The following is a 25,997-nucleotide window of genomic DNA, read 5'->3' as shown; positions in this document are numbered from 1 at the left end:
CTCAAGAAAGAATTTGACTGAGAGGTGTGAGGCATAAAAAGAGACTGAGGTAAGTTTCAGAGCAGGAGTGGAAGTTTGTTAAAAAGCTTTATAGCAGGAAAGAAAGGAAAGTACACTGGAAGAGACCCAAGTGGGCACTTTGGAGGTCAAGTGCCTTGTTTAACCTTGATCCTACGATTTTATGTACTGGTCCACTTCTGGCATCTTGCATCCCTTTTCTCATGATTCTTCCCTTTGGGTGGGCTGCCGACATGCATGGTGCCCTCCTTACACTTGGGAAGTGAGCACACACAGTGTGTTTAGGAAGTTGTACACATGTCCATCTGAGACTTTCTTCACTTTTCTGGGGGCATTCCACCAGAAGGTCATACTCTGTCATTTTGTCTCTCAATGCACATCCTTGAGCTCACTTGACTATTTCCTGAGATTTTATTGGAAGCTAGTTACCAATTTCAAGTGTTTTTATCTGTTTGGGAAGTTGCCACTTCCTGGTGCCTGTGACCAATGATTACTTTAGTGTGACAGCTGTGGACCATCAGGAAATTGCCTCTCCCTGGTGTGGGCTGCGAATTATTTTTGCAGTTATCACACTGTGTGTGTGTGTGTGTGTGTGTGTGTGTGAGATAACTGTATGTGTGATAACTGTATGTGTGATAACTGCCAAACCCATCACCTGATGGCTGCCTGACATTTCTGGCAGGGGCGGGGTGAAAGGGGTGCTCTCCTGCTGAACAAGAATGCGGTCCCTATTGTACTGTGCAACGAAATATCAGGAATAAAAATATCTGTGCATGGTGGTGCATACTTGTGGTCCTAGCTACTCCAGAGGCTGAAGTGGGAAGATCATGTGAGCCCAGGAGATCAAAGCTGCAGTGAGCTGTGATTGTGCCATTGTACTCCAGCCTAGGCAACAGAGCAAGACCCCATCACAAAAAAAAGACACAAATAAATGGAAACACATACTGTGTTCATGAAGTGACCTAATATTGTAAAGACAGCCATACTGCCCAGAGCAATTTACCGATTCAGTGCAATTCTTACCAAAATCCCAATGATATTTCTTTGCACCTCACCCTTCCTAATTTCAAAACCTATTACAAAGCTACAGTAATTAACTGTATGGTGCTGGCATAAAGATAGAAATGTAGACTTAGTGGAACAGAATAGAGAACTGAGAAGTAAGTTCTCATGTGCATACTCAAATGATCTGCATAGATTTGTATCAAGGCTACAAAATGGGAAAGAATAATCTCTTCAGCAAATGGTATTGGGAAAACAGGATAGCCACATGCAAAAGGATGAAGTTGGACCCTTAACCTTGCCCTGCATGTAAAAATTAACTCAAAATGGATTAAAGATCTGAAATGACAAAACTCCTGGAAGAATATGTAAGGGAAAAGCTTCTTAGATTTGATTATGATTTATTTGATATGATACCAAAAGCTCAGACAAAAATAACAGCAATAGAGAGTGGGAGTGTATCAGACTAAAAAGCTGCCCAGCAAAGGAACAATCACCAGAGTGAAAAGGTACCCTATACAATGGGAGAAAATATTTGCAAGCCATATATCTGATTAGGAATTAACATCCATCGTATATAAAGAACTCATACTACTCAACAACAGGAAAAAGAAAAGTATTTAAAAATGTGCAAAATAGTGTAATGACATATCTCCACAGAAGTTATACAGATGGCCAACAGTAATATGAAAAGATGTGCAACATCCCTAATCATTATGGAAATGCAAATCACAACCATAATAGTAAATGAATTATCTTACAACCATTTGGTCACTATTAAAAGAAAAAAAACCAAAATATCAGGTATTGGCAAGGATGTGGAAAAATTTAAACTCTTGTGCACTATCGATGGAATGTAAAATGGTGCAGACACTTTGGAAAACAGTTTGGAGGTTCTTCTCAAAATTGTTACCGTATGATCTAAGAATCCCACGTCTAGGTCTCTATCCAAAAGAATTGAAAACAGGATCTTAAAGGGAAATTTGTGTAATCATGATTGTAGTATTCACAGTAGCCAAGAGGTGGAAATAACCTTAAGTGTCTATCAACAGATGAATGCATAAAGAGAATGTGGTATATACATACAGTAAAATATTATTCAGCCTTAACAAAAAAAAAGGAAATCCTGTATATCCTACAACATGATGAACCTTGAGAATACTGTGCTAAGTGAAATAAGCTTATCACAGAAAGACAAATACTGCATGATCCCTCTTTGAGTAGTCAAACTCTTAGTAAAATGTTGGTTGCTGGGATCTGGGAGGAGAGAACAAACAGGATTTGTTGTTCAGTGGACCTAGAGTTTCAGTTTTCAACATAAAAGATCAGAGAACTGTTTATACCACTGTTAACTTAAAATGTTTAAGGTGATAAATTTTATCTTTTCTGTTTTTGACCACAGTAGAAAAAAGAATGAAATGAACAAATTGTCTTTCAGAGTTGTATTATAATTTTGCCTTTCCAGTAGCAGTATTTTATAGTTCTGGTCTTTCCACATTCTGATTAACATTTAGCATTGTCAATCTTAAATTTTAACTTCTCTAGTATGTGTGAATTGGTATTTTGTTGTAGTTACTTGCAGTTTCTTTATTACTAATGATACCGAGCGTCTTTTCCTGTGATTATTGGCCTGTTTTGTATCTTTTTTCAAGTGCTCATTTTCTCCCCGTTTATCTTTTTTAAATTAATAATGTAAGAATGCTTCGTATATTCTACATAGAAGTTCTTTATCAGATATATGTATTGCAGATATTATTCCCTAGGTTATGACTTGGTGTTTTTTCTCGTTCAGTGATGTCTTTTGATGACAATTTTAAAGTTTTGATGAAACATAATTTCCCAATTTGGGTTCCACAGCTATTATTTTTTTGGTCTTCTCTAGGAAATCCTTGTTTGTTTGAAGATTGCCAAGTTATTTGCTTATGCTAAGTTTTATAATTTTTACTTTTATGTTTTGTTCTATGATTTATCTCACATTTTTTATGTGTGTGGAATATGACAGTTTAGATTGATTTTTAAAATACAGACATCTAGATATTCTAGCACCATTTGTTGAAAAGACTTTTTCATAAAAGTAATTTCCTTGGCACCTTACTAAAATATCAGTTTGCTCTAATATGTTTGGTTCTGATTCTGGACTCTTCTGTTGCTCTCTTTGTGTACCCATATGCAAATATCATACTTTCTGATTACTTTAGCTTTATCGTAATATTGAAATGGGACAGTATGAGTCTCTTACACTTGTTCTTTTTCTCTAGGATTGTTTTGACTATTTTTCACATAAAATTTATCAAACTTTTAGTTTTTATTAAAAACCTATTAGAATTTTAACTGTGATTACATTGAATCTATAGATGAATTTAGGAAGAATGGATATTTTAACATTTTGTCTTCTTATCTAGGAACATGGCATCTCTCCATTTATTGAAGCCTCTGTAGTTTCTCTCAGCATTGTTTTGTAATTTTTAGTGTTTATGTATCTTTCACATTTTTAAAATAAATTTTTATAATTATATTTTTGATGCTGTTATAGATGTGATTTGTTTCTTGATTTATTTTTCAGATTGTTGACTAATGACAAATGGAAATGATACTCAGTATTATATGTTGATTTTGTATTCTGCAACATTTTTTGGAATCTTTAGGTTTTTCTAAATGGTGTTCATGTGGTCTGCAAACAAGGACAAATTGACTTTTTCCTTTCCAATTAGGATACTCTTTATTTCTCTCTTGCCTAATTACTCTGGGTAGGACTTCTAGTACTAGGCTGAATAAAATTTGTAGGAGTAGGCATCCTTTTTCTCCTGGTTCTTAAAGGAAAAGCTTTTAGCTTTTCTCCACTCAATATGATGTTAACTGTGTGTTTGTCATATATGGTGTTTAATTGTGTTGAGGTATTTTCCTTCTATACCTTAATATTTTGAGAGATTTTATTTTGAAGGCATGTTGAATTTTATTGAATGCCTTTTCAACATCTATTGAAATGATAATGTTTTTTGTGCTTCATTCTGTTAACATCATGTATTATGCTTATCGATTTTCATATCTTGAACCATTCTTGCATTTCTGTGATGAATCCCACTTAATCATGGTGAATAATTTTTTTAATGTGTTGTTGAATTAAGTTTATTAGTATTTTTTTTTTTTAGACAGAATCTTGCTCTGTAGTTCAGTGGCGCTGTCTCAGCTCACTGTAACCTCCACCTCCCAGGTTCAAGCAGTTCTCCCTGCCTCAGACTACCGAGTAACTGGGATTACAGATGCCTGCCAGCATGCCCTACTAATTTTTGTATATTTAATAGAGATGAGGTTTCACCATGTTGGCCAGGCTGGTCTTGAACTCCTGACCTCTGGTGATCCGCCACCTCGGCCTCCCAAAGTGCTGGGATTATAGGTGTGAGCCACCGCACCTGGCCAGTTTACTAGTATTTTGTTGAGGATCTTGACGTCTGTGTTCATCAGGGATGAGCTTGTAGTTTTCTTTTTTTGTTGTGTCCTTGTCTGGTGTTGGTGTTAGAGTAATGCTGGGCTTGTAGATTGAGTTTCAAAGTATTCCTTCCTCTTTAATTTTTGGAAACATTGAATAGAATCAATATTAGTTCCTTTAAAAATATTTGGTAGAATTTAGCAGCACTGAAGCCATCAGGTCTTGGGCTTTTCTTGGATGGGATACTTTTACTACTGCCTCAGTCTTATTACTCATTACTGGACTGTTCAGATTTTCTATTTCTTTATGGTTTATTGCTGGTAATTTTATGTGTGAGGAATTTATTCAGTTCTTCTAGGTTTTCCAGTTTGTTGGAGCATAATTATTTATAATGGTCTCTGATGATTCTTTATATTTCAGTTGTATCAGTTGTAGTATATCCATTTTCATCTCTGATTGTATTTTTTTGGTTAGTCTAGCGTAAACATTTATTGCTTTTGTTTCTCCCTTTAAAAGATCACTTTTCAACTCAATCTTTTGTATTGTTTTCTTAGTCTCAATTTCATTTATTTTTGTTATAAATCTTAATTTGGGGTTTGGTTTGTTATTGCTTTTCTAGTTCCTTGAGGTGAATTTTCTTTTTCTTTTTCTTTTCTTTTCTTTCTTTCTTTTTTTTTTTTAAGAGAGTCTCACTCTGTCAGCTAGGCTGGAGTGTGGTGGCATGATCACAGCTCATTGCAACCTCAACCAGGCTCATGTGATCCTCCCAACTCAGTTTCACGTGTAGCTGGGACTACAGGGATATGCCACCATACCCGGCTAATTTTTTTATTGTTTTGTAGAGACAGGGTCTTACTATGTTGCCCAGCTGGTCTTAAACTTCTGGCTCAAGTACTCCTCCCACCTCAACCTCCCAAAGTGCTGGGATTACAAGTGTGAGCCATATACCTGGCCTACATTCAGCTGCTCTATGTCTTTTAATTGGAGAATTTAGTCCACTTACATTTAGTGTTACTACTAATAGGTAAGGAGGTAACTATTTTCTAGTTGTTTTGTAACTTCTTGGTTCCTTCTTACTGTCTTCTTTTGTGGTTAAGTGATTTTTCTCTGGTAGTATAATTTCTTGCTTTTTAGTTTAACTATTACAGGTTTTTGGATTGTCATTACCATGAGGCTTACAAAAGATACCTTAAATTTATAACAAGTTATTTTGAACTGATGACAAATTAACTTTGATTGCAAAGAAAGAAACAAAGAAAATTGTAAAGAACTTTAAACTTTAATCCTCCCACATTTTGACTTTTATTTTCAGTTTACATTGTTGATATTGTTCAGGGTCCACTTCTAATTCTACTTCTCTTGCCATTTCTACCACATCTGTGGTGACTTCCTTCACTGAAGTCTTGAACCCCTTAAAGTCATCTATGAAGATTGGAATCAACTGCCAATCTTCTGTGAATGTTGATATTTGACCTCATCCCATGAATCATGAATATTCATAATGGCATCTAGAATAATGAGTCATTTCTAGAAGGTTATCAGTTTACTTTGTTCAGATCCATCAGAGGAATCACTATCTAGAGCAAATATCCATAGCCTTACAAAAAATGCATTTCCTAAATAGTAAGACTTGAGAGGTGAAATTACTCCTTGATCCTTGGGCTGCAGAATGGATATTGTTTTAGTAGGCATGAAAACAACATTGATATCCTTCATCAGAGCTCTGGGGCGACCAGGTGTGTTGTCAGTGAGCAATAATATTTTGAAAGGAATCTCTTTGTAAGTGGTACATCTCAACAGTGTGCTTAAAATATTTAGTAAACCGTGTTGTAAACAGACATGCTATTATTCAGGCTTTCTTGTTCCATTTCTGGAGCACAGGTAGAGTAGATTTAGCATAATTCCTAAGGGCCCTAGAATTTTTGGAATGGTAAATGAGCATTGGCTTCAACTTAGAGTCACTACTAGCCTCTAACAAGATACTCATTCTGTCTTTTGAGGCTTTGTAGCCAGACACTGGCTTTTACTGTCTAATTGTGAAAGTAGTAGATGGCATCTTTTCTCCATATAAGGCTGTTTTGTCTACAGTGAAAAATCTGTTTAGCGTAGCCACCATTATCAGTGATCTAGACTAAATCTGGATGACTTGCCGTGTAGCTTCTACATCAGGACTTGCTGCTTCACCTTGTACTTCTGTGTTATGGAGACAGCTTCTTTCCTCAAACCTCCAATGTCTGCTAGCTTCAAACTCTTCTTCTGCAGTTTCCTTACCTCTATCAGCCTTTATAGAATTGAAGCTAGTCCGGTCCTTGCTCTGGAATAGGCTTTGGACAAAGGGAATGTTGTGTCTGGTGTGATTTTCTATCCTTTACCACTAATACTTTCTCCGTATCACCATAAGTGTTCTTCACATTTATCATTCATCTGTTCTGGAGCAGCACTTTTAATTTCCCTGAAGAACCTTTTTTTTTATTTTTTGCATTCTCATACTGGATAATTGTTCAGTGCAAGAGACCAAGCTTTAAGTCTCTCTTGGCTTTTGATACATTTTCCTGGCTAAGCTTAGTCATTTTTAGCTTTTGATTGAAAATGAAATATATGTGGCTCTTCCTTTTGCTTGAACGCTTAAGAGTTCATTGTAGGGTTACTAATTGGTCTAACTTCAATGTTGTTATGTGTGAGTTAATAGAGAGGCCCTACTAGAGGGAGAGAGACGGAGGAATGGTCAGTTGTGGAGCTGTCAGAATATACAAAACAATTTATCAATTAATTTTGTCATCTTAAATGAGGATTGTTTTGTAGTGCACCAAAACAATAATATCAAAGATCACTGATCACCATAGTAGATATGGTAATAATGAAAAAGTCTGAAATATTCTGAAAATTATTAAAATGTGACTATGCACATGACATGGGCACATGTTGTTGGAAAAATTATGCTGGTAAGAGTTTCTGGACACAGCGTTGCTAGAAAACTTCAGTTTGTTAAAAAAAACACAGTGTGATGTGTCATAGTCAAGCACAGTGGAATTGAAACAAGGTATTCCTGTATTCTGTTTTATTGTTTTAATGACTTTCTAGCTATTCCTTGTTCCTATAACCATTATTATTTTGGTGGTTGCTCTAGGAATTAGTGTCCTCTTTAAGTTGTCATCATATGCCTAGAGGGCAGTACTTTATCACCTCATATAAAATATGAAGAACCTTGCTATAGCATAATTTTAATTAGCCCCCATCCTTTGTTCCTTTTCATTATATATTTTACATCTGCATGCATAATTTACTCCACAGTGCTATGCTAATTGTTGCGTTAAACACCCTTTCTTAAATAAAGAACAGAAAAAAAATCTTTTACACTCATACATTTACTTAGTGTTTTCAGTACCCTTCATTCTTTTTTGTAGGTACAAATTTCAGTTTTGTTGTCATTTTTCTTCATTTTGAAGAACTTTCTTTAGGATTCTGTGTATTGCCAATTTTCTTTTCTTTTTTCTTTTGTTTTTCTTTTTTTCTTTTTTTTGGAGATGGATTCTCGCTCTGTCGCGCAGGCTGGAGTGCAGTGGCACGATTTTGGCTCACTCTAACCTCCGCCTCCTGGGTTCAAGCAATTCTCTGCCTCAGCCTCCCAAGGAGCTGGGATTATAGGTGCCCGCCAGCATGCCTGGCTAATTTTTGTATTTTTAGTAGAGACGGGGTTTCACCATTTTGGCCAGGCTGGTCCTGCACTCCTGATCTCGTGATCCACCCGCCTCAGCCTCCCAAAGTGTTGGGATTACAGGCGTGAGCCACTGTGCCTGGCCTATTGCCAATTTTCTTGTGACAAATTATCTGAGCTTTTTATTCTCTGAAAATATTTTCATTTACTGCCAAGTTTGAAGGATATTTCATTGATGTAGAATTGCTGTATTTTTTTCTTTTAGTACTTTAAAAATTGTTTTATTTTCCTTTTGCCTCTATTGTTTCTAATTAGAAGTCAACTTCCACTGTATAATTGATCCCCTCTATGTAATGCATCTTTTTACATAGTCTTGTACTTTTACAGTATTTAGTTATTTGGCTTTTTGTTTAAAATAGATAACATCTGAAGTCTATTACCTTTTCATAGCCCACTCTTCCTGCTTTGCTTAGTTTAAATTTTATTTACAGTCATAGTTATTAATCCCTCTACAACATCCTGTACTTCTTTACCTCTTTAACTTTATTTGCTTATTGGCACCACAACACTGGTTAAATCCAACATAACTGCTTCTACATTCCTATTTTTAAGCAGGTGAATGTGGTTGATGAAAAAAAAGAAACCTACACTGGTCTCATTTTAAATTCATGAGCACTAATCTCATTTGTGCCCTTATTCTTGCCTTGCAATCATTAAATTTTTCCTGTTATGTTACCTGGCCCACTCTTCTGACCAACTCTTTTATACTTCCTTCACTTTCATTTAATATATTTTTTCACATCTTTTCTCTTAGCTCATGACCATAGTTCTCCACTGAAAAATTGAGGAAATTGAAAGAGATGTTTCATAATATCCTGTTACCACGTACATTCATAACCTGTATCTATGCATGTATATTTTATATTTTCTTCTGTTACTGTGGATGAAATATCCATATATCTAGCTAAAGGAAGTCCTTTATGTGAGCATTGTAACCAACTCCTTCTAGACAATTTCATTTTATTGCTTTGGCAGTTTTACGCTTTCTTTCTGTACCATCACATTTTCACCCTTTATATGATCATTCTTATTATCATACACCTTTGTCATTATCTCTCTCATCTTAAAAAGAAGGTGAAAGAAGTCATTGATCTTACATTCCATTTTAGGCAGTACTCTTTACTCCTGCTTAATTTTTTTACAGCAAAACTTTATAAGAGGGTTGACTGTTGGCTGTCTACATTTTCTCTCTTCTCTTTCTTTCTTGAACTCCTCCAAAAAACTTTTACAAGTCAAAGAGAATAATCCCCATTGTTATGGTCAATTCTTAGATTCCTTATTTTTGTTTTACACCTATATGAAATGCTTGACACAGTTTATCCTCTTTTCCTCTCTTCTCCCCTCCCCTCTCTTTTTTTCTTTTCTTTTCTTTTTGAGACGGAATCTCACTCTGGCGCCCAACCTGGAGTACAGTGGCACGATCTCAGCTCACTTCAACCTCCGCCTCCTGGGCTCAAGCGATTATCTCGCCTTACCTTCCTAGTAGCTGGGATTACAGGCACCTGCCACCATGCCCAGCTAATTTTTCTATTTTTAGTAGAGACGGGGTTTCACCATGTTGGCCAGGCTGGTCTCGAACTCCTGACTTCAGGTGATCCGCCCGCCTTGGCCTACCAAAGTGCTGCGATTACAAGCACTGCACCTGGCCGTCATTTTCTTTTTTAAAACACTTCTTTACTTGGCTTGTTAGAACACCAAAGTTTGTTGATTTTTTTTTCTACGTTTTTGGCCTTTCTCAGTCTTTTTGCTGTGTAAGTAAATCTTCTGAGTATCTGTCCTTAGATCTCTTCTTTTTTCACTCTACCCTCATTCTCTTGATTATTCCCATCCATGTTCATGGTTTTAAGTGTCATCTCCATGTCAGTGACTTTAAAATGCATATTTCTGTGTAGTCTTCCTTTCTGAACTCTTGTCCATCATATTCAAAAGCATACTAATGGCCATTTTTATATTTAATGGGATCTCACACTTAATTTTGCCAAAAACACCCTCATAATATTTTGCCTCCCCCACTCCCCCCCCCCCCCCCCCCGGCAAATGCTGCATCTCTTAATTTTTTTCTCCATCTTGTTTAGTGGTAACTCCACTATTCCAGTTGTCAGGCCAACGATGTTAGTGTAGTTCTATGTTCTCTTTATTTCACGGCCATATCTGATTTATCAGCAAATTCTTTTGGCATTGTCTTTACAAAACCCGTCTTACCAGAAAACATTCTATAAAACACTTTGTACCACACCACCATTGTCACCACCCTGCTCCCTGACTATATTATATTTCACTTGTCTTATTAACTGGTCCTTTTTTCTGATTTTGGCTCTGCCTTTATTCTATTTTTATACAACAACACAGTGGTTGTGTTATATTTTAGGTTAGAGAGTGTTACTCTTCTGTTTAAACCTTCTAATATAACTTCTGACTTGCTTCAGAGTGAAAGCTAAAACCTTTGTACTATAACAGAAGATTTGCCCTCCATTGCTGCTGACCATATCTTTTGCTCAGTTTGTCTTTGGTTTAGTTCCAGTCATCATGGCTTCTTTGCTATCATCAAATAGTGTGAGCATGTTCCTATTCCTACAGTTTCAAACATGCTGTATAATACTTACTTTATTTTATTTGCAGTCTAAGACCCATTGGAATATAGGTGCCCAAATACAGAACTTTTTTCTTTTTGTTGTAAGCACTGAGTATGTAGCAAATTGTCCTAGCACATAGTAGGCACTCAAGATTCAGTTTTCCTTTTCATAAGTGAGTTCCTCTCCCACCTGTTTTTCTTAAACTTGTTTTCAGATCCGTGATTCTAACTGCAACTATGAGGCCTTTATGAACATTATTAAATTGAGTGACAATATTGGAGAGCTAGAAGCAGTCAGAGATAAGGCAGCAGAAGAATTACAGTATCTTAGATCTCTAGATACAGCTGGTGATGGTAAGTAATATATTTAATTTAAAATATATTTTTTTGAAGTATTATTTTATCTTCAAAACTTTGATTAATTTACCTAAATGTCATTTTCTGATATTAATGTTTTCACCTTAATTAAATCTTCCTTATTAGGTTAACATGTGCTTAGTTAGAGTAAAAGCATTATTTTCAGAATGTGAGAATGTGATTATTGTAATTATCCCTAAAGTGAAGGTAATTGACATGGTTTACTTTTAATTAAATAATTTCACTGTATAATTTCAGATGGTTTCTTTTATTGAATAAAACAGTTGCTGTATTATTGGTTATTTTGTTAAATTACAGTAAGTGCATGTTTAAAGTATTTCATAAATAACATTACCACTTTCTAGTTCATGATTTCTTTGCTTTTAGATATCAACACTATCAAAAATCAAATAAATAGTTTACTATTCGTAAAGAAGGTATGTGACTCAAGAATACAGCGATTGCAGTCAGGCAAAGTAAGTAAAGTACTTTTGAATTAACGTTTAGTTATAAATACTATACTATAGGGATTAAAAATGCACAGTAAAGGACAAAAAGTAGGACGTTTACCAGTGCAGCACTTTACAAGAGGACTTTAAAAAGAGTTTTCTCTTCTACAATGTGATATAAATATTTGTTAAAACATGCCAAAAAGGTTAACTAAAATGCTGCCTGAAAAATGTTAAAGTAATTGAAGATTTTATTTTATTCCTTGATTTATTTATGCATTTACTTGTGTATCATTTGTTTATTCAAAACTTACATTTATTCAATTTTGTGAGTTGGGTGCTTTTTAGAAGAGCCAAGCAGACAGACTCTTCGTGGAGTTTACATTTTAGTTGCAGAGTCAGGAAATAAAGCAATAAGCAAATTGATGCGTAATATCAGGTGGTGATATCTACTGCAAAAAACAGTAATAAAGCAAAGTAGCGTATAGAGAATGTCTTGGACTGGTTTAGATAGGTTCCAAGAGGTTTCGATGACACTTGATCATAGTGAGATCTAAATAACATGAGGCAGTTAGTCCTGTGATGTATTTTTGTTTGCCTTTGAAGTATCTATCTTAGAGGCAGTCATGAGAGCAAATGCAGGGGCACTAAAGTAAGAATGTCCTTGGTGAATTGGAGGAGGTCGTTGTGGTTGGTATGGAATGAATGAGCTATTGTGCTAGGAATGAAGTCATAGAAGAACCGGGGGGTTAGACCTTATATGGTCATATATGGTCTTAGTGGCCATAGTAAGAATTTTATTTTATTCTAATTATGATGAAAATCAATTGGAGATTTGCCCTGACAAGTGACATTACCTGACTTACAAGCTAAAAGTTAAAATTATTATCTTTACTCTTTGTGGAGAATAGACACAAAGTGTGAGATGATGGGGGTAAGAATGGAAACTGAGAGATTATTTGCAATACTCCTGATTTAAAACTAGATGAGAGATGTCTATGGAGGTTGTGAGAAGCGGTTAGAGACTGGATATAGTGCTAATAGGATTTTCTTAATGGAGTAAATATGGGGTGAGAAAGAAAAAATAACTCAAGGATAATTTCAGGGTATTTTGGTTTGAGCAACTGTATAAATATTGGTGCTGTTTACTGAATTGGGTAACACTGAGAGAGGAGGAAGTTTGGAAAAGAGAATTGAGTTTTGGGTATTTTAATTTGAGATCCCTGTTTGACATTCAAGTAGACATGCCAATTGGCAGTCTTGAGTTCTAAGGAAAAGTTAGTGATGGAGATGAATTTTGTAAATCCTCAGAATTATCAGATGTTTAATGTTGAGAGACTGGATGATGTTATCTAAAAGAGTGTGTGTAAGTAGGAATGCACTGGTGACTTGGTCCTACTACACTTCAGTGAACAGAGTTTAAGACAAAGTAAAGAGTCTAGCCAAAGAAACAGAGTAAATAGCCAGTGAGATTGCAGGAAAACCTGAGCATGTGATATTGAAGCAGGGTACTTCCCTGACCCCTTCGCAGGACTTGCAACAGGGGTGTCTTGTTTACTGCTCAGCCTGCTGTTCTCAACTCTTTGTGGTGGGGAGCGGGTGAGCAAGCCAGTGGGAACTTGAGTGAAGGAGTGCTGGAACCAGCCTGCCACTTCGGCACTGGCGGGATCAAACTCCACTCACTCGGACCCACTGTATTCCACCCCTCGCGAGAGGGAGCACACAGGTGAGTGGGTGGAGGAACTGGCCAGATGCATTAGCACTGGCAAGAGCAAACTCTGTTCAGGCCCTACAGCTGTCCAGTCAGAGGTGCCTGTGACTCCCAAAGCCCTAGAAGGTGTGTTACAGCGCTCTCTTAGCTCTGCTGTCTGTGGATGGCTTAAGGGTTAACAGCTCAGTGGACCATTTGCCTTTTTGCATGAGGCGGCTGCCCTTCATCAGTGAGGGCACAGGGCCAGTGTGAAAGCCTTTTGTGTGCACACTCGTGGCTTCTGAGCTCTTACTCGGCGTCCAGGAAAAATGAAGTCGCATGAATGAGTTGAAAGATGGTAAATGCTGTAGACTTTATGGCCGATGAAAGTGGTTCTCAGTGGGAAGGGGAGCTGAAAAGGGGAATGGGGCGGGTAGGTAATCTTCCCCTGAAGTCCGGCTGTCTCCATTTGGATTCTTTCCGAAGTTATGCCATCAAGCTGTCCCTCTGAAGTTGAGCCGCTTCTCTCCAATGTCTAGCCGTAGTCCCGGCTACCAGCTGAGTCTCGGTTTTTTATAGGCACAGGATGGGGTGGTGTGCGGCCATGGGTGGTTTAGGAAAAGGCAACATTTGAGCAGGAAAACAGGGATATAAATTCTCATTTAGGACTGTGGGCTCAGGCTTTTTGGCTTGAGGGGGTGGTGTTTCGCCAGGGACCACCCTTTTCTGCCTAGAATTTTGTGCCCCCTGTCCCTAATAATATCTCAGAAGCCAAATGTTAAAAGTGTTTATAAAAGGGAAAGAAGAGGTGTATCAAAGGATAACATGGAGAAAGATGAAGACTGAGACTTGACCATTGGACTTCCTACCTTCTGGATTATTGGTGATCTGATGAGAGCATTTTTTGTGGAGTAGTGGAGAAAAATCTTAATTGGAGTTTGTCCATGAGAGAATGGGAAGAGGTAAATTAGAAACAGTAACGATAGTTGCTCTTTAGAGAAGTTTTGCCCTAAAGGAGAGCAGAGATTTGGGGCTTTAAAGCAGGAAAAAGCATTTCTTAAATACCCTTAGGTTTTTAATGAGGTCACATTTTTGCTGTGGTTTTGTTTTGAAAATTTATTTATGACTCTCTGGTCTTATAATTTTACAGTGTATTTAAACTCCTTAAGGAATAGAAGAATTATTTTTAAAAACCGTGGTGGCATATGCCTGTAATCCCAGCTACTCGGGAGACTGAGGCAGGAGAATCACTTGAACCTGGGAGGCAGAGGTTGCGGTGAGCTGAGATGGCACCATTGCACTCCAGCCTGGGCAACAAGAGCGACACTCGGTCTCAAAAAAACAAACAAACAAACAAAAAACAAACAAAAAAACCCTTAAATTTAGTTTTCTAGGTGAATTATAACTTAAGAAACATTACTTGAGGCCCATATTTGTGACGTGTGTGTGTGTGTGTGCGCACCTTTGTTTTGGTTAACTTTATTTTAAAACTAGTTTATATACTCGTGCAAATGAGCATAGAAGAAAGATACGGTTTCACTTGTGCTTTTCTTTAACTACTTCCTTATCTAGATCTCAGAGGTAGTGATCTTTCAGCGTCATTACTCAGTGTATTTACCCAGGCACTTTTTGATATTGAATCCTTTTAAAATTTAGATATTTTGTTGGCAAGCCTGTTAATTCCATTTTGAATACAAGCTTTATTTTTTAATGAGCTCAGATCATACAGTGTTTTCCTTTGTAAGTAAACTCAGAATCCCCACGGATTTGCAGTTATATAGCCATGTTACTTATCTTGAAATCTTAGAAACCTTTATCCTCAGCGAATTTTCCTTCCATCCTGTATCTGTGGAGCCACTGCTGGGCAGGAGAAAGAGGTGATACAATTTGAAGAAGGGAGACTTAGTAGGAATCACGTGCTGCCTCTAGATTGCTCTCTACCAGACATCTAAAGTCAGTTAGCTGTTTTTATTCAGTACTTATATGAAGGAAAATACAAATTATAGAGATGGATTTGTTTTTTTTTTTAATTCTCTACATTTTCCTTTATTTACCACCTATGCTTAATTTAGTATCTGCCTCTGAATATGGCAGCCTACTTCATTTACAGTAAACCTGCCTATCTTTCTTTTTTAAATAGAGGGTTCTGAAATATGAATTTGGGAATATAGAGAAGCCAGTGAAAATAAATAATTCATGGAAACATCATGGCTCTTATTGGAAAGGGCAGCAGCATTTGAAAACATGTAGTCATACTTACCGGCTTTGTGACTTAATAGGCAGCCTTTTTCATCTTCGTTTTCCTTGTCTGTTAAGTAGACGTGGTGATACATATCCAACAGGATTGCTGTGCGGATTAAATGAAGTAATATGTGTAATGTAACTAGCCCAAAGCCTGATATGTAGATGCTCTTTAAATTTTGGACGCAATTTTTCCCTTTTTTTTTTCATATGTAGGTTGTTTCCTTGCTTTGTGACTTTGAAAAGTATGTCTGAAATTCACCGTTTAGAGAGTCTGGAAAAAAAACACATTTTCTGTAATAATTAGAGATTTTACTGAGTTAGGAGCAAAATTACTCTTTAGGCATATTTTGTTTTCCTAGTAGTAAATAGGCTTTATACATGAAAATGTTGAGTTTTTAAAATTCTTGCGAATATTGAACATTTCCTTCACCCTTTTAGCCTTTGGAATGTTCATTTTCATTTGGAATATATAGAGATAGAGAATAATTGAAAATATAGTGATTTCTATTTATTTTATATTGAAAGAGTTGAATGCTATTATTTTTAATGTGTTAATATTTTTAATTTGCTAAGCAACTCTTAACTAGGAATTTAAATTCACACAATGTATATCTATTGGGAAACAACATGCATGAGAAGGGAAAAACTTCATCTTTACTCCGTTTTAGCTTGATTTTTTTCCTTATATTTATGTAAACATCTTTAACAATGAATGATTAGATAAAGTATTAACTTATATTCACTTTTGCCTGTAGGAAATAAATACTGTGAAACTTGCAGCAAACTTTGGGAAACTTTGCACAGTCCCCCTGGACAGCATTCTTGTAGACAATGTTGCACTACAATTTTTTATGGGTAGGTAGATCAATTCTATTTAAATGATACAGCCATTGAACTTCTTTTTCGATTTTTTATTGTAAAATACACATAAAATTTAGTATCTCAGCTATTTTTAAGTGTATAGTTCAGTGATATTAAATGTATTCATGATGTTGTACAGAGTCTCCAGAACTATTTTTATCTTCCAAAACTGAAACTCTGCTCATTAAACACCAACTCTCTCCATTCCTGACACTCTCAACCCCTGCAACCATCATTCTGCTTTCTGTCTCTATAATTTTGACTACTCTTAAGTACCTCACGTAGGTGGAATTGTACAGTATTTGCTTTTTTGTGACTGGCTTACTCACTTAACGTGGATATGCCCTCAGGTTTTATCCGTGTTATAGCATATGTGAGAATTTCCTTCCTTTTTAATGCTGAATAATACTCGTGTGTGTGTGTGTGTGTGTGTGTGTGTACACACACGCACACACTTGCTTCTCCCCTTACCTCTTCTCCCCTCCCTCCACTTTTCCTAATTTCTCTGCCTAGTACTTCCAGTACTATGTTGAAACGAAGTGGCAAACACAGGTATCTTTGTCTTGTTCCTGATCTTAATCTTTTTGTTCCTGATCTTAATCTTTGTCTTGTTCCTGATCTTAAAGAGAAGTATTTTGTCTTTCATCATTGAGTATATTATTCACTGTGGGATTTTTCAGATACAGCTTTTATTATTTTGAGATAGTAGCCTTCTGTTCCTAGTTTATTGAGTGTTTTTGTCATGAAAATGTGTTGAATTTTGTGATATGCTTTTTGTGCATCAATTAAGATGTGGTGTTTATCCTTCATTCTGTTGTGCTGTATTAGACTGATTTTTTTTTCTTGTATGTTCAACCATCTTTGGATTCCAGGAATAAATGCCACCTTAGTCATGGTGTATAATTTCTTTAATATGCTGCTGAATTTGTTTTGCTAGTATTTTATGGAGGATTTTTACATCTATATTTATAAGGAACATTGGTCTGTAATTTTCTTGTACTATCTTTATCTGGTTCTGTTTTCAGGATAATGCTGGCCTCATAGAATGAGTTAGGAAGTGTTTCCTGTTTAAGTTTTTGGAAAAATTTAAAAAGGATTGGTGTTACTTTTCTTTAAATGTTTGATAGAATTCACCAGTAAAGCTATTCAGGTCCAGGTCTTTTCTTTATTGATGATTTTTGGTTACTGATTCATTCTCCTTACTACCTATCAGTCTCCTCAGATTTTCAATTTCTTCATGATTTAGTTTTGGTGGATTTTCTGTTTCTAGGAATTTTTCCATTTCCACTAGGATATCCGATTTATTGGCATACAATTGTTCATAGTACTTTTAGTTTTGTAGAGTCATTAGTAATATCCCCACTTTCACTTCCGATTTTAGTAATTTGAGTCTTTTCTCTTTTTGTCCTCCTAGATAAATGTTTGTTAATTTTGTCACTCTTTTCAAAGAATCAACTATTGCTTTCATTGACTTTTACTATTGTTTTTCTGTTCTCTCTTTTGTTTATCTCTGCTCTAATCTTTACTGTTTCCTTCCTTCTGCTAGCTTTGGGTTTAATTTGTTCTTTTTCTGTTTCTTTATGTTGTAAAGTTAAAAAGCTTTACAACATAAGGAAAGATGATTTGAGATTTTCCTTTTTGCTGTGTCCCATTAGTTTGGTATATTATGTTTGTTTTAATTAATCTTTATGTATTTTCTAATTTCTCTTGTGATTTCTTCTTTGATCCATTGGTTGTGTGAGTGTGTTTTCATGTTTTCAGAGGATAAATAGGGTAAATAAAAAGTGTGTTGTTTGATTTCCAAAAATATATGAGTTTTCCAGTTTTAATTTTGTTATTGATTTATAATTTTATCCCATTGTAGTTGGAGAAGATACTTTGCTTGATACCCATTTTTAAAAACTTTATGAGACTCAATTTGTGGCCCACTGTATGGTCTGTTCAGAAAATATTCCATGTGTACCTGAGAAGAAGCTGTATGCTGTTGTTGGGAAGTGTTCTGTATGCTTGTTAAATCTACCTGGTATATTGTGTTAAGTCCTCTATTTCCATACTTATCTTCTGTCTGGGTCTATCCGTTGCTGAGAGTGGGGCATCGAAATCTCCAACTATTATTGTGGCACTGTCTCTTTTTCCCTTCAAATCTGTCTGTTTTTGCTTCATATATTTTGGTGATCTGTTAATAGGTATGTAACTGTTTATAATTGTTGCATTATTTTGTTATGCTGAATCTTTTATTAATATATAATGACCTTATTTACATCTTAACCATTTTTGATTTAAAGTCTATTTTAGCTGATACTAGTATAGCCTCCCCTGCTCTATTTTGGTTACTGTTTGCATGTGATGTGATTTTTCATTCTTTCACTTTCAATTTATTTATGTCTTTGTATCTAAAGTCTTTGTAGACAGTATATCATTGGATTGATTTTTTTAATCCATTCTGCCAGTCTCTGTCTTTTGATTAGAAAGTTTAATCAATTTACATGTAAAGTAATTATTTATAAGGAAAGAGTTCTGTCATCTTGTTATTTGTTTTCTACATGCTTTATGTCTTTTTTGATAGTCTTTTCTACATAACTGACTTCTTTTGTATTTAGTTGATTTTTTTGTAGTGACATGTTTAAATTTCTTTCTCATTCCTCTTATGTATATTATGTAGCCATTTTCTTTGTGGTTACTATGGGGATTACATGTAACATCCTAAATTTATAACACTGTAATTTGAAATTATGCCAGCTTAATTTCAAATGTATTCAGAACTTTGCTCCTTTACAGCTCTGTCACCATCCCTCTTTTGATGATGTCACAAAACTAAGTCTTTACAAATTGTGTGTTCAAAATATGAACTAATAGTTCTTTTAAATGAGTTACTTTTGTAAATTATGTAGAAACCAGGATGTGCAGTAACAAAGTACAATATTTCTGGCTTTCAGACTGATAGTTGATTTTTTTAAAAATCGTATTCGTCTTTCCAGTCCCATAGAAAACAAAAAAATAGAGTTACAAATCATTGTTAATAATACTAGCTTTTATAATTGCCCATATTTTTATTTTTACTGAGATATTTATTTCTTCATATGATTTCAAAGTACTAAGTTACTATCTAGTGTCCTTTTGTTTAATTTACCCTTCAGCACATTTTGCAAGGCAGGTCTTATGGTAAGATGCTTCCTTTGCTTTTGTTTATCTGGGAATCCTTACTTCTCTCTCATTTTGAAGTATAGTTTTGCCAGATATAGGAACTTGGTTGACAGTATTTTTCTTTTAGCACTTTGAATATCACTCCATCACCTTCTAGCCTCCAAAGTTTCTTGAAAGAAATCTGCTGATAATCTTTTGGATATTTTGTATGTGTTGTTTTTCTCTTTCTGCTTTCGGATTATTTATTTTTTGAAAGTTGAATTATAATGTGTCTCCATGTGGGTATCTTTGAATTCATCTTAGTTGGAGATTGTTGAGCTTTTTGGGTGTTTATATTCCTGCCTTTCTTCAAATTTGGAAAATTTTCAGTCATTTCTTCAAATATGATCTGCCTGTTTCTCTCTTTCTTCTCCTTATAGAACTCCCATATGTAACTTGGTCCAGCACGTCCCTTAGGCTCTGTTTACTCTTCTTTATATTTTTACATTCTGTTTCTTGAATCTAAAACTTTTATTAATCTATCCTTACATTTGCTGATTCCTCTGCCTGCTCAAATCTACCTTAAATTTCCTTTAGTGCATTTTTTATTTTGGTTATATACTTTTCACCTCCATTTTATTTTGGTTTCTTCTAGGTTTTCTATCTCTATTGATCTTTCAATTTTTTCATAGATTGTTTTATTGACTTTTTTACATCTTTCTTTAGTCTTTTGGGCATCTTTAAGATAGTTGTTTTAAAGTCTTCATCTAGTAGATATTCCATCAGGTCTTTTTTGGGGACAGTTTCTGTTGATGTATGTTGGCTTTTTTTCCTCTTTGAATGGGCCACACTTGCCATGTACTTTGTATGCCTTGGGGTGTGTGTGCATGTGTGTGTGTGTGTGTGTGTGTGTGTGTGTGTGTGTGTGTGTATGTGTGTGTATGAATAACTGGCTATTTGAATCTAATAACGTAGTAACTCTGGAAATCACTTCCCTTTCCTTAGGGTTTGCTGTTCTTTATTGTTGTTACTGTTTTTGTTTTTAATATGTAGGCTGTTTATGCTAAGGATCAGCCTGAGGTATAAACTTAGAGTCTTCTCAAGACTATTCTGAACTTGTGCTTTTCCCTGGGCATGCATAGTCACTTTCTAATTTTCCCACATATGTGGTTGCTTTTGAATGTCCTATTTTTAATGCATGGCTCCCAAAGGGAGATAAAGGTAAAACTGTAGGAGTCAAGGGAGAAAGGGTGCCAGTCTTCTAAATCCCTTGCTTGTTACTTCAGCAGAAAGGAAAGGGGCTTGGACCAATCAAGAGATATGCAACAACAAAGGCTGCCTATTTGTCTGCACCTCTTTGATCAGAAGCAGCAGTGTGCTATCAGAGCCTAGATCCTGAATATTTGAAGGACAAGTTGTTTTTTGTCCACCCTGGTTCCTACTTGCTGTGTACAAGCTAATTCTGGAGTGCATGCACAGCTACTTGTTCTAGTGGTCTGAGAGTGGAGAATGGTAGCTGCAGTTGTGCTAAGAGCTGGAATGGACTGAGATTAACCAAAGCTTACTTCCCAAGCCTTCCCTTAAATGTTGCAAATCTTCAGTAGATTCCAGAGTTCCAAATTAGTTACATCAGATTCTGCCATTGCACTTGTTGTGGAGGTGGAGAGATAGAATTCTGGTGCTTCACACTCCCACATCTTCTTTGAAATTTTTAAGAATTTTAAATATTATTGAATTTTAAGTAGTTAATATTTTGCATGCCAAATTCAGTCCAGCCTTTATTCTCTGAAATGTTTTTCTTTAGAAACCATGGAGGTAGAGCTTTGTTTTGTTTTGAAGGAAATAGTTATCATAAATAATGTGCATTTACCAAACTGCTTTTAAAATAAATTCTAGGAAATTCTAATGCAAATTAAAATTCATTGAGAAAGAGTACTTTATTGGGAACATACAATGTATATAACCTGTTTGTATTGTTTTTGTTCATGTGTACATGAGGGATTTTGTTTTTATACCATTTTAATATATACTTTTTAATTTAGATCTTATTGCTATTACATTAGGATTGCTTTTATCTGGAGGACATTCTCAGCAAACCTCTATACATTTTCATTTTTGTGATAAAAATATAAATATATGGTTTGAAGAGTCATTTTTAAAAATATGTCTAGAAATATTCATATTATAACAATCTTTATTGAGAACAAATGTTGAATGTTTTATGTAACAAATTTATTCACTAGAGATTTTATTATGAAAAGTGGGATTGAAAAAATTCTGAAATACATGACTTCACTTTTGTTTTTAACATAACTGGTTTTTTAGCGTAACTAATTTACAACTATATTTTCACCTCAGGAATTTGCTAAAACATTTTCAAAATGTGGAGTTTTAAACACTTGAAACTTTAATCCTTCTTTACTTGTCATAAAACTACATGGACCCCAAATTGTGTGACACTAATATTTATGTTATTATGGATTTTTGATTGCTAGATTACATGCAGCAAACTGGAGGTCAAGCACATCTATTCTTTTGGATGACAGTGGAAGGATACCGGGTTACCGCCCAACAGCAGCTAGAAGTTTTATTAAGTCGTCAGAGAGATGGAAAACATCAAACCAACCAAACCAAAGGTCTTTTAAGAGCAGCTGCTGTTGGAATTTATGAACAGTATTTATCAGAAAAGGTGAGGCTGTATTTTGATTACTGTTTTCTTCTTTAGCAGTATTATTAATAATTTTTGTAATCCATTGCTTAGGCCAGGCTGACTACCTCGAAAACATTGTCTCCTTTAATCGATAACAATCTTCCTGTCTGTCTGTATCCTCGTTTAAGTGAAGATTCTGATGTTTAGCCAGTCAAATTATCATGGCCACAGTCATGCAAATACTAAATGATAGAAGAAGATTCAAGGTCACACATTAGATTCACCACAGGCTGAAAGTAAAAGGATAGAAAAAGATAAACCATGCAAAAGTAAACAAAAAAGAGTACGTATATATATTTAAAAAATGTATATATGTTTAAATGTATGTATTAAACATATATACATTTAATAACAGAGCCCCCCAATGAATGAAACAAAAATTTGCAGAATTGAAGGGTAAGAGAGACAATTCAACGGTTATAGTTGGAGACTTCAGTACCCCACTTTCAATAATTGATAAAACAATTAGATAGAAAAGCATCAAGGATATACAAGACTTTAGGAACATTATAAATCACTTAATCCTATAGAATAATATATATACTATACTATAATTCTATAGAATATATGTAACACACTATAATTCTATAGAATATATATAATCTATAGCGTCTATAGAATATATTTTATGTAATATGATTGTATAGATTATTTTATTATAGAATGTATAGAATACATATATAGAATAGAATTGCTTTAGAACTTATAGCATACATGTATTCTTCTAATAATGTAATCTAATAATATTGTAATATTTCTAATCTAATAACAATTCTAATAATATTGTAATATATGCATATATTGTTATATATATAATAGGTAATGTAATACTGTAATACATATATGTATACTATTCTATAGACTATTTCCCCTAATGACAGCAAAATACACATTATTTTCCAGAACACATGAAATATTCTCCAAGATAAATCATTTGCAAGGCCATAAAAGCCGTCTCCATTTAAAAGTATTGGAATTGTTCTTTGATCAGAATGGAATCAAATTAGACATCAACAAAAGGAAATTTGGGGAAACTACAAATAATTGAAAATTAAACAACATATTTCTAAATAGCCTCTGAGTCAACAAGAAATGACAAGGAAACTAGAAAGTATTTTTAATTGAGAATGAAAATGCATTGTATCAATTCATGAGATGCAGCTACTTAGTGCTTAGAGGAATATTTTTAGCTTTAAAAATGTCTAGGATAAAAGATCTGCAATCAACAATCTTTTTTACTTAAAAATCTAGAAACGAAAAATAAATCCAAGGCAAACAGAAGAAAGGAAACAAAGATTATTGTGAGAATCAGTGAATAGAAAACAGAAAAACCATAGTGAAAATCTAAAACCAAAAGTTGGTTCTCTGAAAATATCAACAATATTGTCAAACCTTTAGCTAGACTGGCCATGAAAAAATGGAAGGAGACACAGATAACCAAATTCATAAATGAAAGAGGAGACGTGAACCCTGACCCTACAGAAATTAAAAGGAGTAAGCAAATATTATGATCAACTTTATGACAACAAATTAAACAACTTAAAGTGGACAAATTTTTAGACACAGATTGCCACACTAACTCAAGAAGAAATAGAAAATAAAATAATTTGCTTAATAAGGTCTGATTCTTGCTAGCTATAGAAAAAATGCTAAAATCTTGGTCTGTGGTAAAATCATATTTTTTTAAGTATAGGACAAGAAAAATGTTTTTCTCTAATTTGAAATACTTTTTGAATGAAAATGGAGAAAAGGATTACAGTAAAAAGAAATTTATATACTGTTTCGCTAAAATTGGTAGGTGATCTTTGACGAGGCCAAAAGCAGCCTAGAAAAGAGTTGACAGACTGACCTGAATTGTTTGATGATACATGTAGGTTGTGATAATAACTCATATAGTGAGCAAAATGACTCCTATTTTTAAAATAAGACTACTTGAATATTAAAAAAAAAAAAAAAGGTGTCACCAGAAAAGGACAGCCAACTTTAACAGGATTTTCTAAATTTCTTTACTAAAAGTAATTTATTTGGAATTGAACTTCAGTTTGACAAGTTTATCTGTCTATTTAAAAACCATTTTTCCTCAAAAAGGGATTTAACTTATGATGACATCATTATGCTTCAAAGTATTTAAAAATGAGCATTGTAGGCCTGGATAGCCTATATGATGAATTTATAGATGAAAAAGACCTGATTGACAAACAGTTGATCTACCTACCAAACAAGCCATATATATGGTTTTTGGACTTTTTTTGGAGCACCGAAATCAAATTTCTACACATTTAAAAACCTGTTTTTAATAAGTAAAATCCCAGTTATTACATTCCCAAATTATTTTGTTGAAAGGATATTTAGGCTAGGTGCAGTGGCTCACACCTAAAATCCCAGTGCTTTGGGAGCCCAAGGTGGGAGGATTGCTTGAGGCCAGGAGTTTGAGACCAGCATGGACAACATAGCAAGATCTTGTATCTACAGAAAGAAAAAGAGAAAAGAAAATTAGCTGGAGTTGGTGGCACAAGGCTGTATTCTTAGCTACTTGGGTGGCTGAACCAGGTGCTTGATCCCAGGATATCAAGGCTGCAGTGAGCCATGATCATATGATTGTGCTCCAGCCTGGGTAACACAGCAATATTCTGCCTCTTAAAAAAAATTTTTTTTTAAAGTTTATTTAACCTGATCCTTCACATTGGATTGACACAAGAAATAAGTGTGAGGTGGGCTTGAAAAGAGCAGAGCTAAAAATCAAGGTGAATTTTTATGTTTGATTATATTAAGTGGTAACACTGCATAAAAGATGTCCTAAAGGCTGCAGGCAGTTCAGAAAAGTATTAGAGAAGGAAACAGAAAAAGCAAAAATATCCTACTGCATCATGGACTCGATAGAAAAGTCATTATTTATTTTTGTTAAATGTAGATAATACCTGTTTTGCATGTACATTTTGCTTTTATGTACATTTGTCTTTTAAAAAGTCTTTCTGTATTTTAAGAATACAAAACAATATAGCCTATAACATTTAAGTATCCAGTAGATTTTTAAAAAAAGTTAAATTGGTATATCAGAGGACAGAAACATCGTAAATTACATATTGTTGTATTTTTCTCACACAGATTATTTGCCACTGTTAACTAGTCCCATTGGTTTGTTTAAATAATCACATTTCTGTAATAGAAAAGTAAAGAATACACATTAAGAGATAATTTTGGGAAAACATTCACTTTTATATTTTCACATTAAAGTAATAATAAATGTGTACAAATATTTCTTTTTTGTTGTTGTTTTGTTTTTTGAGACGGAGTCTCACTCTGTCGTAAAGTTTGGAGTGCATAATCTCACTGCACCCTTTGCATCCCAGGTTTAGGCAATTCTCTTGACTCAGACTCCCGAGTAGGTGGGATTGTAGGCATGCACCCACATCCAGCTAATTTTTGTATTTTTTTAAAGAGACAGGGATTTTGCCATGTGGGCCAGGCTGTTCTCGAACTTATGGCCTCGAGTGATCCACCTGCCTTAGCCTCCTAAAGTGCCGGGATTACAAGCATGAGCTATCATGCCTGGCCATATAAGTATTATTTTTGTATTACTTTTTTTGGAAGAGGGGATCCTGACTGGTTGTGTTTCATGTTGATACACTAAAAGTGTTGGTCATCCTATACCAAAGATGTGGCTTAATCTATTCTGTATACTTGAGATATATAGGAAAAAGTAAAGTTTAAATAAACGTAAAATATGATGTTTCAAATTCACCCTTTTTATTTCCTAGAAAGTGAGTTTAGTGAGCTTAGAGGGCTAATGAAAGGGCAAAACCAAGTAACATCATATTCCTCTCTAATG

The 25,997-nt window shown here is 34.8% G+C and overlaps 1 protein-coding gene across 14 annotated transcripts in view; it reads left to right on the top strand.

The window, feature by feature from the left end:
• The window catches only part of SNX13 (sorting nexin 13), a 148,024-nt gene that overhangs the window by 78,596 nt on the left and 43,431 nt on the right, over positions 1–25,997 (top strand). For all 14 annotated transcript variants that reach the window (XM_063814063.1, XM_016957120.4, XM_518985.8 and 11 more), the window contains 4 exons: positions 10,950–11,088; positions 11,479–11,567; positions 16,230–16,329; positions 21,954–22,147. In XM_063814063.1, the coding sequence (XP_063670133.1) occupies positions 10,950–11,088; positions 11,479–11,567; positions 16,230–16,329; positions 21,954–22,147 (522 nt within the window). The remainder of the gene's footprint in view (positions 1–10,949; positions 11,089–11,478; positions 11,568–16,229; positions 16,330–21,953; positions 22,148–25,997) is intronic.

This window comes from Pan troglodytes, chromosome 6, assembly GCF_028858775.2.
Source record: "Pan troglodytes isolate AG18354 chromosome 6, NHGRI_mPanTro3-v2.0_pri, whole genome shotgun sequence".
NCBI classification, from domain to species: Eukaryota; Metazoa; Chordata; class Mammalia; order Primates; family Hominidae; genus Pan; species Pan troglodytes.
The sequence above is the reverse complement of the archived record's forward strand: the minus strand, read 5'-3'. Positions and strand labels throughout refer to the sequence as shown.